The sequence below is a fragment of the Anabas testudineus genome, chromosome 19 (genome assembly GCF_900324465.2).
Source record: "Anabas testudineus chromosome 19, fAnaTes1.2, whole genome shotgun sequence".
NCBI lineage: Eukaryota > Metazoa > Chordata > Actinopteri > Anabantiformes > Anabantidae > Anabas > Anabas testudineus.
The window spans coordinates 16,484,735-16,498,071 of record NC_046628.1 but is presented as its reverse complement, the minus strand read 5'-3'; the positions used below and the strand labels follow the sequence as shown (position 1 = coordinate 16,498,071).

Below are 13,337 nucleotides of genomic sequence, written 5' to 3'. Positions count from 1 at the left end.
GATGAAAGTAAAGTGTGGTTACAGTATCAGAAGTAGTTGTTTTGTTGGTAGATTGGTCACGGAACAAAGGATGTTTATACTAATGAGTAGTAGATTCATATTTTAGAGATTTATATTTTGTATATTATGTATATTTTTGTTTAATGTGTAACTACAGCTGCTGTTTAGTAAAAATAGTAGATTAAAAACTACAATATTTCCTTCTGAAGTGTAACGAAGTACAGAGTACTGTAATTATATTTACCGCTGAGGAAGTTAAACTGTATTAATGTCAGAGCTGCTGCAGTAAAGTTCCAGTTAAATAAAACAAATATCGAACACACAGTTTGATTCATTGATATATAAATTCATAATGTTTAATGAAAATACGAGAATTATTGTTTACATTAAAAAAACTGATCTGCAACTCGAACTTAAAGTTCTAAAACAAAACAACCTGAAGTCTTCAGGGATGAAACTGATTAAACAAAGAACAAATGAATATTTAACCCAACAGCCAAAGTAGGTTTCAAGATAACTACGTCCAGACTTTCAGTAATAGAACTAAAACAACCTTCACATAGTTCCCATAAGATGAAGGAAACAAACAACCACTGAAAAATAAAACAGTTTGAGAATAAAATATAAAGTGTGCGTTGGAAATATTAACAAATACCAAACAAAGAAGACATTAATGAGTTAATAGCTGAGCTTTAGACCGGCTGCCTGATGGATGTTGTTACTTTCAGAAAGAGTCAGGATGTTTCTTCATTTCCAAACTTAAAGCTAAGCTAACTCACTGTAGCATCATATTTCATATCTAATGGTACTGTACACAGTGAGAACACATATTTCCTGACATACTAAACTTCCTTTATTCCTTAGCTGGGAGCAGACATGTTGTTGAACTTTGGTTTATCACTTGTCATTTTCATCCATCTTCAGTGACTCCAGGAGTTCTTCAGCTTCTGTCCTGATCGTCTTCAGTTCCTCTGAGGTTTGTTTGCTTTCTTGTACTATTTCTTCAGCAGCAGAAACAAACTGACGGTCAACCATGACCTGCGAGTCACATAGAGCTTTTTCCATCCGGGTCACAGAAGCCAGAGCTTTCACAGTATGTTCTTCAACCCTTTGCACAGCAGCACAGGTGGAGGTCATGTTGACACAAATCGTTCTGATAGTTTTCAGCTGCTCCATCATCAGTTTGACGTTTTCACTGAAAACACAAAATGTCTGTGGCACATGCTCTTTTTCCTTGATCTCCAGTTCTTCTGAATCTCCCCTTGCACTCAGAGATGAACAGACGGTTGCAGCTAAGGCTACCCCATTTCTAGCAAACAGGGCACCAACTAAAGCGCCAGCTGCACCACCTTTTGCACCAACTGTCCATTCAAAACAACCTCCGATTGCACCACCAGCTGCAAAACCAATGGTGACATAAACTGCATCATAAACTAAACTGTAACCTCGACTACGATTTCTCCTTGCTGCAGCACTGACTGCACCACCAATGCCACCGAATGCCCCTCCAACTGCACCACCCACTACACTGCCTACAAAGCCGACAACTACACTGAGTGCAGTGAGATCTTCTGTAGCTGCTACTGCCACCACTGCAGCACTGACTCCACCAATAACGCCTCCAACAACTGTACCAAAAGCCCCCCCAAACAAACCTAATATAAACGTGTTCTTATACTCTGAATCCTCCACCTCCAGTTTAGCGCGCTGTGCAGCAGCTGCCTGCCTGAAAAACTCTGAAGTTTCCTGAAGATGATGTTGATGTTGACTGCAGAGCTCCAGAAAAGACTCCAAGCTTGTTTTGAGTTCCTCCTTTAGGTCGGTAGATGCCATGGATTTGTACTTATAGTCTCCTTCAAAACCAGATGTGTTTTATATCTTTGAGTATTTCTTCACAGTAATCGTCTTGATACTGGGGGGAAGTCGTGTTGATGTTGATTCACTAGTTGAAATGAGATCGATGGGTGCGTTCACAAATATCCAAGAGTTTTTCTCCTTGAAAATAAAAGATATGAAACTCAGAACATTGGTCTTTTTAATGCAGAAATTTCTTAGCCTCTTAAGACCCGAGCTCTAATTTGATATGAATTTTCTGTTTCTCTTATTGGAACCTGATAAATATACAAACTAAGCATCATCTTTTCACAAAACATTTCAGAAACAAATCATTTTGTAGTTAACACTAGCAATGCCCTTTTCTTTACACATCTATTTGTGAAAGGCTGTGTAACAGATGCAATCAGCTTACATGCAAAAGAACCCAAAATGTGATGTGACACACGTGTACGCCAGGTCCGAAGAGGTTAAACATATATGTGCACTTTAATACTTTTAAGGTCTAGATATTTTTGAGGTTAAACTTATCACACCTCCATAATAATTGCGGCAGAACAGGTAGTAAGACAGGTAACTCCACCTGACTCAGTTCGGGTTGGGTGGCAAGCGATTAGCCTGAGCATATTTTAATGTACATCCACTTTCAGATCTATTCTTAGATTAGTTTACTTTTAATACTAATGAATATATATGAATTATTTACATGCTAGAGACCTGATTATGTTTTGCAGCTGACAGTAAATTAAGAGTTTATTTCATTAAATTCTCGTCTGTAAATTGATTTGTACTTACAGTCTGAAGCACCAGATGCTGTCACCTCAGGTGGTGAATAAGCTGAAAGTGGAGGAGTGAGGGTAGAGCTATCTCAGTAAAACTATTGGCTTCCTGGAAAAGCAGGAAGTACCATTGAATAAATAAAGACTTTGTAACAGCAGTGCAACTGTCATCTGCATATTAACCCGTTCTGGGAAGAAATATACCTCTAATTGGCCGTTTTTCTTTAGGACATAAAAACAAACCCATTTACAACATAATGAAGTAGATCGAAGTAGTAACGAGGTGGTGGTCACACTCAGTGACTCTCTGCCAACTATCACAACCAACAGAGCAGGACTGGCTCTGACCAGTCCTCTTGACCAGTCCAAACTCACACTGAGCTGGTTTTTCCTTGAATTCTTCACCTGTTTGTGTTAAGTCCAGTCTATCAGGAAGTTTTAAATTGAAAGTTGGTGACGATGTTAATGTGATAAGATTCATGACAGGCATCAGTTTCTTCCTCAGTTCTCAAGCTGTGATTAACATCAGTTTCTGCATCACCTACAGTTTACCTGCTCTGGGACATATCTAAGAAGTGCTGCATGAATTGAGCCAAAGATTTTACCTACCCTCGACTGTTTACCGTACTGCTTTCTGGAAAAGGTGCCGCAAACCAGAACTGCCAGATTCTGCAGGAGCGTCCTCACCTCGGGCAATCCAGCTCTTAGACTACCTGCCCGTGAACACAGACATGCATTAGATGGACGTCTTTATACATTATACCTGTTCCCACAACTCCAATACTTTAAGTCTGTGAGGAGCAAAGCTGCAAAACAGATGGTAGAGAATCACTGAAAGCAAAGTGCTATGAAAAGTACCACAGAACAGTTCTGTCTTCAACTTCTACAGTAGTTATGTTGTTTGTTAGACTGTCAAAGGACAAAAAATCTGATATATACAGTTGCTCTGGACAGTTTTAGATCCCCTAGTTTTAGTTTCTTGCAAATATAATTTGAAATTTAAAAAAAGCTATAATTTCATCAACGTACACACAAAAACCCAGGATACCAGCTACGTTCCAGTTTCTTTAAACATCTGCAGCATGTTTCAGTTCATGATAAACTGCCCGTCCAAAATAAAAAAAAGTCACCACCTGGACTTAACTAAGCAAACAGGTAAGATTCTCCCATTGAAAAATTACTGTGTGGATGATGATGTTTCACCTGGTAACAAGTTATTGAACTCTAACTGATGCAGTGAGTAGCTTCTCATTTATTAAAGAACCATGTCTGAAGACACATCCTGTGGAAAGGTGTTAATCTGTTTCAGAAGGGTCAAATTATTGATGTGAATCAAAGAAAAGATCTGAGGAGGTGATGAAACTACTAAAACTGAGTTAAGAACTGTCCAATGAAAGAAGGTCATGTGGTCTGATGAGTCCAGATTGACCCTGTTCCAGAGTGATGGAGCATCAGGGTAAGAAGAGAGGTGGGTGAAGTGATGCACCCATCATGCCTCGTGTCTACTGTACAAGTCTGTGGTGGCAGTGCTATGATCTGGTGTTGCTGCAGTTGGTCAGGTCCAGGTTCAGCAATGTTATGAGCCCAAAGAATGAGGTCAGCTGACGACCTGAATATACTGAACGACCAGGTTATTCCATCAATGGATTTTATCTGAAGGAGTGCTGTAATCAAAGCTGAAGGCAACGAAATATTGTTGTAGTTGTTGTTGTATTGAGTGTGACTTTTTTGTTTTGGACGGACAGTGTATATTCAATTTCAATTCAATTCAATTCCATTTTATTTGTATAGCGCCAATTTACAACAGAAGTTATCTCAAGGCACTTTACAGTGTAAGGTTTAAGACCTTACAGAAAATATTTATACAAAAAATTATAGAGAAAACCCAACAATCCCATTTGAGCAAGCTTTAGGCAACAGTGGAGAGGAAAAACTCCCTTTAGAGGAAGAAACCTCCAGCAGAACCAGGCTCATAGTGGGCGGCCATCTGCCTCGACCGGTTGGGGTGAGTGGAAAGAGAAGAGAGAAAAGAACAGCAGGCAATAAAGACAACAACCTGTAGAACTCTATGAAGGCCGTGAGTACATTCTTACCTTAAGCTATGGAAACAAAAATCACTTAGTTTACGGACTAATCTTGAAGGCAGAAGCCTCATGTTGTGTTTATATAACGTTACTACTCGAAGTTGTTTGGAGAAATTTCAAACATGTCCATGTAATCAGCAAGTAAAACCTGTTTCAGGTTTCACTTGGATTCTTGTCTATTGTTTAAAAACCCTTAAATAATGAAAGTAAAAGGACTGCAAGTAAAAGTAAAAAGATGAAAGTAAAGTGTGGTTACAGTATCAGAAGTAGTTGTTTTGTTGGTAGATTGGTCACGGAACAAAGGATGTTTATACTAATGAGTAGTAGATTCATATTTTAGAGATTTATATTTTGTATATTATGTATATTTTTGTTTAATGTGTAACTACAGCTGCTGTTTAGTAAAAATAGTAGATTAAAAACTACAATATTTCCTTCTGAAGTGTAACGAAGTACAGAGTACTGTAATTATATTTACCGCTGAGGAAGTTAAACTGTATTAATGTCAGAGCTGCTGCAGTAAAGTTCCAGTTAAATAAAACAAATATCGAACACACAGTTTGATTCATTGATATATAAATTCATAATGTTTAATGAAAATACGAGAATTATTGTTTACATTAAAAAAACTGATCTGCAACTCGAACTTAAAGTTCTAAAACAAAACAACCTGAAGTCTTCAGGGATGAAACTGATTAAACAAAGAACAAATGAATATTTAACCCAACAGCCAAAGTAGGTTTCAAGATAACTACGTCCAGACTTTCAGTAATAGAACTAAAACAACCTTCACATAGTTCCCATAAGATGAAGGAAACAAACAACCACTGAAAAATAAAACAGTTTGAGAATAAAATATAAAGTGTGCGTTGGAAATATTAACAAATACAGAACAAAGAAGACATTAATGAGTTAATAGCTGAGCTTTAGACCGGCTGCCTGATGGATGTTGTTACTTTCAGAAAGATCCTGATCGTCTTCAGTTCCTCTGAGGTTTGTTTGCTTTCTTGTACTATTTCTTCAGCAGCAGAAACAAACTGACGGTCAACCATGACCAGCGAGTCACATAGAGCTTTTTCCATCCGGGTCACAGAAGCCAGAGCTTTCACAGTATGTTCTTCAACCCTTTGCACAGCAGCACAGGTGGAGGTCATGTTGACACAAATCGTTCTGATAGTTTTCAGCTGCTCCATCATCAGTTTGACGTTTTCACTGAAAACACAAAATGTCTGTGGCACATGCTCTTTTTCCTTGATCTTTAGTTTTAGTGGTCTGTAATAGCAATAGTAGTTGATTGCAGCTGTAAATACCCCATTGCTTGCAAAAAAGGCACTAGATACAGTGCCGACTGCACCACCTATTGCACCGCCTTTTGCACCAACTGTCCATTGAAAACAACCTCCGATTGCACCACCAGCTGCAAAACCAATGGTGACTAAAAATGTATTACGAACTAAACTGTAACCTCGACTACGATTTCTCCTTGCCGCAGCACTGACTGCACCAACAATGCCACCGAATGCCCCTCCAACTGCACCACCCACTACACTGCCAACAATGCCGAGAACTATACTGACTGGAGTGAGATCGTCTATAGCTCCTGCCACTACTACACTACTAAGTTCACCAATTAAGCCCCCAACAATCGCACCCATCTTAAACATGATCTCACAATCCTCCACCTCCAGTTCAGCGCAGCGCGCTGCACCTGCCTTCCTGAAAAACTCTGAAGTTTCCTGAAGATGATGTTGATGTTGACTGCAGAGCTTCAGAAAAGACTTCAAGCTTGTTTTGAGTTCCTCCTTTAGGTCGGTAGATGCCATGGATTTGTACTTATAGTCCACAGAGCCTCCTTCAAAACCAGATGTGTTTTATATCTTTGAGTATTTCTTCACAGTAATCGTCTTGATACTGGGGGGAAGTCGTGTTGATGTTGATTCACTAGTTGAAATGAGATCGATGGGTGAGTTCACAAATATCCAAGAGTTTTTCTCCTTGACAATAAAAGATATGAAACTCGGAACATTGGTCTTTTTAATGCAGAAATTTCTTAAACATATATGCACATATATGTTTTTATACTTTAAAGGTCTCAATATTTTTAATAGTATACTGCTCACACCTCCCTAAAACTTGTGGCAGAACAGGTAGTAAGACAGGTGATTCCACCTGACTCAGTTCTGGTTGAGTGGCAGGCGATTAGCCTCAGCATATTTTAATGTGCAACCACTTTCAGATCTATTCTTGAATTATTTACATGCTAGAGACCTGATTATGTTTTGCAGCTGACAGTAAATGAAGAGTTTAATTCATTATATTCTCGTCTGTAAATTGATTTGTACTTACAGTCTAAAGCACCAGACGCTGTCACCTCAGGTGGTGAATAAACTGAAAGTGGAGGAGTGAGGGTAGAGCTATCTCAGTAAAACTATTGGCTTCCTGGAAAAGCAGGAAGTACCATTGAATAAATAAAGACTTTGTAACAGCAGTGCAACTGTCATCTGCATATTAACCATACTTCAAAATGCAGTCTGCATGCTAAAGACAGAATATAAAGTTGGTTATTGTCCTTTTACTCTGTACTTAAAAAGGTGTAAAGTAAAGCAGTTGTTCAGCAGGCAGAATGAATCCCTGAGTATTTTATTACTGTATTATTACCGGTGAATTAATTCAGATTGTAAAATTCAAGGTAAAACTATTTGTTACATTATTGGAAACTAAAATTTATCTGTTTCACAGCTTTGGTTCTGGGAGGAATACACCTCTAATTGGCCGTTTTTCTTTAGGACATAAATAAAAACCCATTTACAACATAATGAAGTAGATCTGAAATGCAGACAGGAGCTGGTCTTTGCAACTGGGGTAGAGAGACTATCCAGCCACTATAACCAATCAGCTGCAGCAAAACAAACACCAACCACTCAAGAACATCCACAGAAAGACAAATTTTGCTGAAACATCAGTATACAAACAAATTCAGAAGTCCTAACACTAAGAAAACAGTTAAAAAACTGCTGAGTTGATTTTTAAATAACTTTAGTGGCAGCATTCAAAAAGCAGTCACCAACAAACTGGGTGGAAAGATCTAATCTACTGTATATATCTGATGCACTGACCTCATTAATTAGCCTAGTCTGCTTTGTTGAACACTAACAACTAAGACCTGACTATTCAATTTGGGCGTGACGCGATGTTTTTATTCAAGGCAGCAGTTAAGTAACTTTGTGAAACAGATTGGATTAAAAATACAGCAAATACACCTCATTCACATGTAGTTTGAAATATAATAACAAGATATTTTGTTTTTGCAATGGGTGGAGCAGCGATTTTATAAGCAGCAAAAAATCCAGAAATCCAGAGAGTATTTAAACTGATCTGGAAGAGGAATTAGTTCTGTGTTTGTAGAACTAATAAATCATTCATCACTCAGTAACTCTGCAGTATTTTAAAAATAAAGTACTGGTTAATTTGTTCACACACTTGTTCAATTCACATCTGTCAGTGTTTAATAAAGAATCAGAATCACTGAATCCATCAAAACATTACCTCTAACATTTAATGATGACAATACAAAAAGAACAGGAATAAAAAGATTAGAATGTAAAACCAAAAACCCTAAATTACAATAAATGGATTCCACTTTTAAAAATCAGTACCGTCAGGAGGAAGGGCATTTCAAGTGAACCATATACAGACTTCCAGTTAAACATAAAAATGCTTTCACTTCCATTTAGGGGAGAGAAACAATAAAAAATGGCTAACCACCGAGTCTGAGAGTTCTGTCTGTAAAATACATAGTGTGGGTCAGAAATCTGCATTTTCATACACTAACAGGATAAATCGTACACTAACGAGGTGGTGGTCACACTCAGTGACTCTCTGCCATCTATCACAACCAACAGAGCAGGACTGGCTCTGACCAGTCCTCTTGACCAGTCCAAACTCACACTGAGCTGGTTTTTCCTTGAATTCTTCACCTGTTTGTGTTAAGTCCAGTCTATCAGGAAGTTTTAAATTGAAAGTTGGTGACGATGTTAATGTGATAAGATTCATGACAGGCATCAGTTTCTTCCTCAGTTCTCAAGCTGTGATTAACATCAGTTTCTGCATCACCTACAGTTTACCTGCTCTGGGACATATCTAAGAAGTGCTGCATGAATTGAGCCAAAGATTTTACCTACCCTTGACTGTTTACCGTACTGCTTTCTGGAAAAGGTGCCGCAAACCAGAACTGCCAGATTCTGCAGGAGCGTCCTCACCTCGGGCAATCCAGCTCTTAGACTACCTGCCCGTGAACAAAGACATGCATTAGATGGACGTCTTTATACATTATACCTGTTCCCACAACTCCAATACTTTAAGTCTGTGAGGAGCAAAGCTGCAAAACAGATGGTAGAGAATCACTGAAAGCAAAGTGCTATGAAAAGTACCACAGAACAGTTCTGTCTTCAACTTCTACAGTAGTTATGTTGTTTGTTAGACTGTCAAAGGACAAAAAATATGATATATACAGTTGCTCTGGACAGTTTTAGATCCCTTAGTTTTAGTTTCTTGCAAATATAATTTGAAATTTAAAAAAAGCTATAATTTCATCAACGTACACACAAAAACCCAGGATACCAGCTACGTTCCAGTTTCTTTAAACATCTGCAGCATGTTTCAGTTCATGATAAACTGCCCGTCCAAAATAAAAAAAGTCACCACCTGGACTTAACTAAGCAAACAGGTAAGATTCTCCCATTGGAAAATTACTGTGTGGATGATGATGTTTCACCTGGTAACAAGTTATTGAACTCTAACTGATGCAGTGAGTAGCTTCTCATTTATTAAAGAACCATGTCTGAAGACACATCCTGTGGAAAGGTGTTAATCTGTTTCAGAAGGGTCAAATTATTGATGTGAATGAAAGAAAAGATCTGAGGAGGTGATGAAACTACTAAAACTGAGTTAAGAACTGTCCAATGAAAGAAGGTCATGTGGTCTGATGAGTCCAGATTGACCCTGTTCCAGAGTGATGGAGCATCAGGGTAAGAAGAGAGGAGGTGAAGTGATGCACCCATCATGCCTCGTGTCTACTGTACAAGTCTGTGGTGGCAGTGCTATGATCTGGTGTTGCTGCAGTTGGTCAGGTCCAGGTTCAGAAATGTTATGAGTCCAAAGAATGAGGTCAGCTGACGACCTGAATATACTGAACGACCAGGTTATTCCATCAATGGATTTTATCTGAAGGAGTGCTGTAATCAAAGCTGAAGGCAACGAAATATTGTTGTAGTTGTTGTTGTATTGAGTGTGACTTTTTTGTTTTGGACGGACAGTGTATATTCAATTTCAATTCAATTCAATTCCATTTTATTTGTATAGCGCCAATTTACAACAGAAGTTATCTCAAGGCACTTTACAGTGTAAGGTTTAAGACCTTACAGAAAATATTTATACAAAAAATTATAGAGAAAACCCAACAATCCCATTTGAGCAAGCTTTAGGCAACAGTGGAGAGGAAAAACTCCCTTTAGAGGAAGAAACCTCCAGCAGAACCAGGCTCATAGTGGGCGGCCATCTGCCTCGACCGGTTGGGGTGAGTGGAAAGAGAAGAGAGAAAAGAACAGCAGGCAATAAAGACAACAACCTGTAGAACTCTATGAAGGCCGTGAGTACATTCTTACCTTAAGCTATGGAAACAAAAATCACTTAGTTTACGGACTAATCTTGAAGGCAGAAGCCTCATGTTGTGTTTATATAACGTTACTACTCGAAGTTGTTTGGAGAAATTTCAAACATGTCCATGTAATCAGCAAGTAAAACCTGTTTCAGGTTTCACTTGGATTCTTGTCTATTGTTTAAAAACCCTTAAATAATGAAAGTAAAAGGACTGCAAGTAAAAGTAAAAAGATGAAAGTAAAGTGTGGTTACAGTATCAGAAGTAGTTTTGTTGGTAGATTGGTCACGGAACAAAGGATGTTTATACTAATGAGTAGTAGATTCATATTTTAGAGATTTATATTTTGTATATTATGTATATTTTTGTTTAATGTGTAACTACAGCTGCTGTTTAGTAAAAATAGTAGATTAAAAACTACAATATTTCCTTCTGAAGTGTAACGAAGTACAGAGTACTGTAATTATATTTACCGCTGAGGAAGTTAAACTGTATTAATGTCAGAGCTGCTGCAGTAAAGTTCCAGTTAAATAAAACAAATATCGAACACACAGTTTGATTCAATGATATATAAATTCATAATGTTTAATGAAAATACGAGAATTATTGTTTACATTAAAAAAACTGATCTGCAACTCGAACTTAAAGTTCTAAAACAAAACAACCTGAAGTCTTCAGGGATGAAACTGATTAAACAAAGAACAAATGAATATTTAACCCAACAGCCAAAGTAGGTTTCAAGATAACTACGTCCAGACTTTCAGTAATAGAACTAAAACAACCTTCACATAGTTCCCATAAGATGAAGGAAACAAACAACCACTGAAAAATAAAACAGTTTGAGAATAAAATATAAAGTGTGCGTTGGAAATATTAACAAATACAGAACAAAGAAGACATTAATGAGTTAATAGCTGAGCTTTAGACCGGCTGCCTGATGGATGTTGTTACTTTCAGAAAGAGTCAGGATGTTTCTTCATTTCCAAACTTAAAGCTAAGCTAACTCACTGTAGCATCATATTTCATATCTAATGGTACTGTACACAGTGAGAACACATATTTCCTGACATACTAAACTTCCTTTATTCCTTAGCTGGGAGCAGACATGTTGTTGAACTTTGGTTTATCACTTGTCATTTTCATCCATCTTCAGTGACTCCAGGAGTTCTTCAGCTTCTGTCCTGATTGTCTTCAGTTCCTCTGAGGTTTGTTTGCTTTCTTGTACTATTTCTTCAGCAGCAGAAACAAACTGACGGTCAACCATGACCTGCGAGTCACATAGAGCTTTTTTTCATCCGGGTCACAGAAGCCAGAGCTTTCACAGTATGTTCTTCAACCCTTTGCACAGCAGCACAGGTGGAGGTCATGTTGACACAAATCGTTCTGATAGTTTTCAGCTGCTCCATCATCAGTTTGACGTTTTCACTGAAAACACAAAATGTCTGTGGCACATGCTCTTTTTCCTTGATCTTTAGTTTTAGTGGTCTGTAATAGCAATAGTAGTTGATTGCAGCTGTAAATACCCCATTGCTTGCAAAAAAGGCACTAGATACAGTGCCGACTGCACCACCTATTGCACCGCCTTTTGCACCAACTGTCCATTGAAAACAACCTCCGATTGCACCACCAGCTGCAAAACCAATGGTGACTAAAAATGTATTACGAACTAAACTGTTATCTCGACTACGATTTCTCCTTGCTGCAGCACTGACTGCACCAACAATGCCACCGAATGCCCCTCCAACTGCACCACCCACTACACTGCCAACAATGCCGAGAACTATACTGACTGGAGTGAGATCGTCTATAGCTCCTGCCACCACTACACTACTAAGTTCACCAATTAAGCCCCCAACAATCGCACCCATCTTAAACATGATCTCACAATCCTCCACCTCCAGTTCAGCGCAGCGCGCTGCACCTGCCTTCCTGAAAAACTCTGAAGTTTCCTGAAGATGATGTTGATGTTGACTGCAGAGCTTCAGAAAAGACTTCAAGCTTGTTTTGAGTTCCTCCTTTAGGTCGGTAGATGCCATGGATTTGTACTTATAGTCCACAGAGCCTCCTTCAAAACCAGATGTGTTTTATATCTTTGAGTATTTCTTCACAGTAATCGTCTTGATACTGGGGGGAAGTCGTGTTGATGTTGATTCACTAGTTGAAATGAGATCGATGGGTGAGTTCACAAATATCCAAGAGTTTTTCTCCTTGACAATAAAAGATATGAAACTCAGAACATTGGTCTTTTTAATGCAGAAATTTCTTAAACATATATGTGCATATATGTTTTTATACTTTAAAGGTCTCAATATTTTTAATAGTATACTGCTCACACCTCCCTAAAAATTGTGGCAGAACAGGTAGTAAGACAGGTGATTCCACCTGACTCAGTTTGGGTTGAGTGGCAGGCGATTAGCCTCAGCATATTTTAATGTGCAACCACTTTCAGATCTATTCTTGAATTATTTACATGCTAGAGACCTGATTATGTTTTGCAGCTGACAGTAAATGAAGAGTTTAATTCATTATATTCTCGTCTGTAAATTGATTTGTACTTACAGTCTAAAGCACCAGACGCTGTCACCTCAGGTGGTGAATAAACTGAAAGTGGAGGAGTGAGGGTAGAGCTATCTCAGTAAAACTATTGGCTTCCTGGAAAAGCAGGAAGTACCATTGAATAAATAAAGACTTTGTAACAGCAGTGCAACTGTCATCTGCATATTAACCATACTTCAAAATGCAGTCTGCATGCTAAAGACAGAATATAAAGTTGGTTATTGTCCTTTTACTCTGTACTTAAAAAGGTGTAAAGTAAAGCAGTTGTTCAGCAGGCAGAATGAATCCCTGAGTATTTTATTACTGTATTATTACCGGTGAATTAATTCAGATTGTAAAATTCAAGGTAAAACTATTTGTTACATTATTGGAAACTAAAATTTATCCGTTTCACAGCTTTGGTTCTGGGAGGAATACACCTCTAATTGG

At 38.2% G+C, this 13,337-nt stretch overlaps 1 protein-coding gene across 5 annotated transcripts; it reads right to left on the bottom strand.

Annotated features, from left to right (window-relative positions):
• Positions 1–316: 316 nt before the first annotated feature.
• Positions 317–13,293, bottom strand: LOC113156873. 5 transcript variants are annotated; one of them, XM_026352266.1, is made up of 3 exons: positions 7,043–8,023; positions 6,379–6,690; positions 317–1,692 (listed from the first exon to the last, which is right to left on the bottom strand). In XM_026352266.1, exons 2-3 carry the CDS (start codon positions 6,517–6,519, stop codon positions 898–900), a joined length of 936 nt encoding a protein of 311 aa, XP_026208051.1. In that variant the 5' UTR covers positions 6,520–6,690; positions 7,043–8,023; the 3' UTR covers positions 317–897. The 5 variants fall into 5 exon arrangements, with proteins under 5 accessions (XP_026208051.1, XP_026208049.1, XP_026208050.1 ...); XM_026352267.1 differs by lacking the exons at positions 6,379–6,690; positions 7,043–8,023 and adding exons at positions 11,822–12,559; positions 12,912–13,293 and having other exon boundaries at positions 325–1,239; XM_026352268.1 differs by lacking the exons at positions 6,379–6,690; positions 7,043–8,023 and adding exons at positions 11,822–12,506; positions 12,912–13,293 and having other exon boundaries at positions 325–1,239.
• Positions 13,294–13,337: the final 44 nt, after the last annotated feature.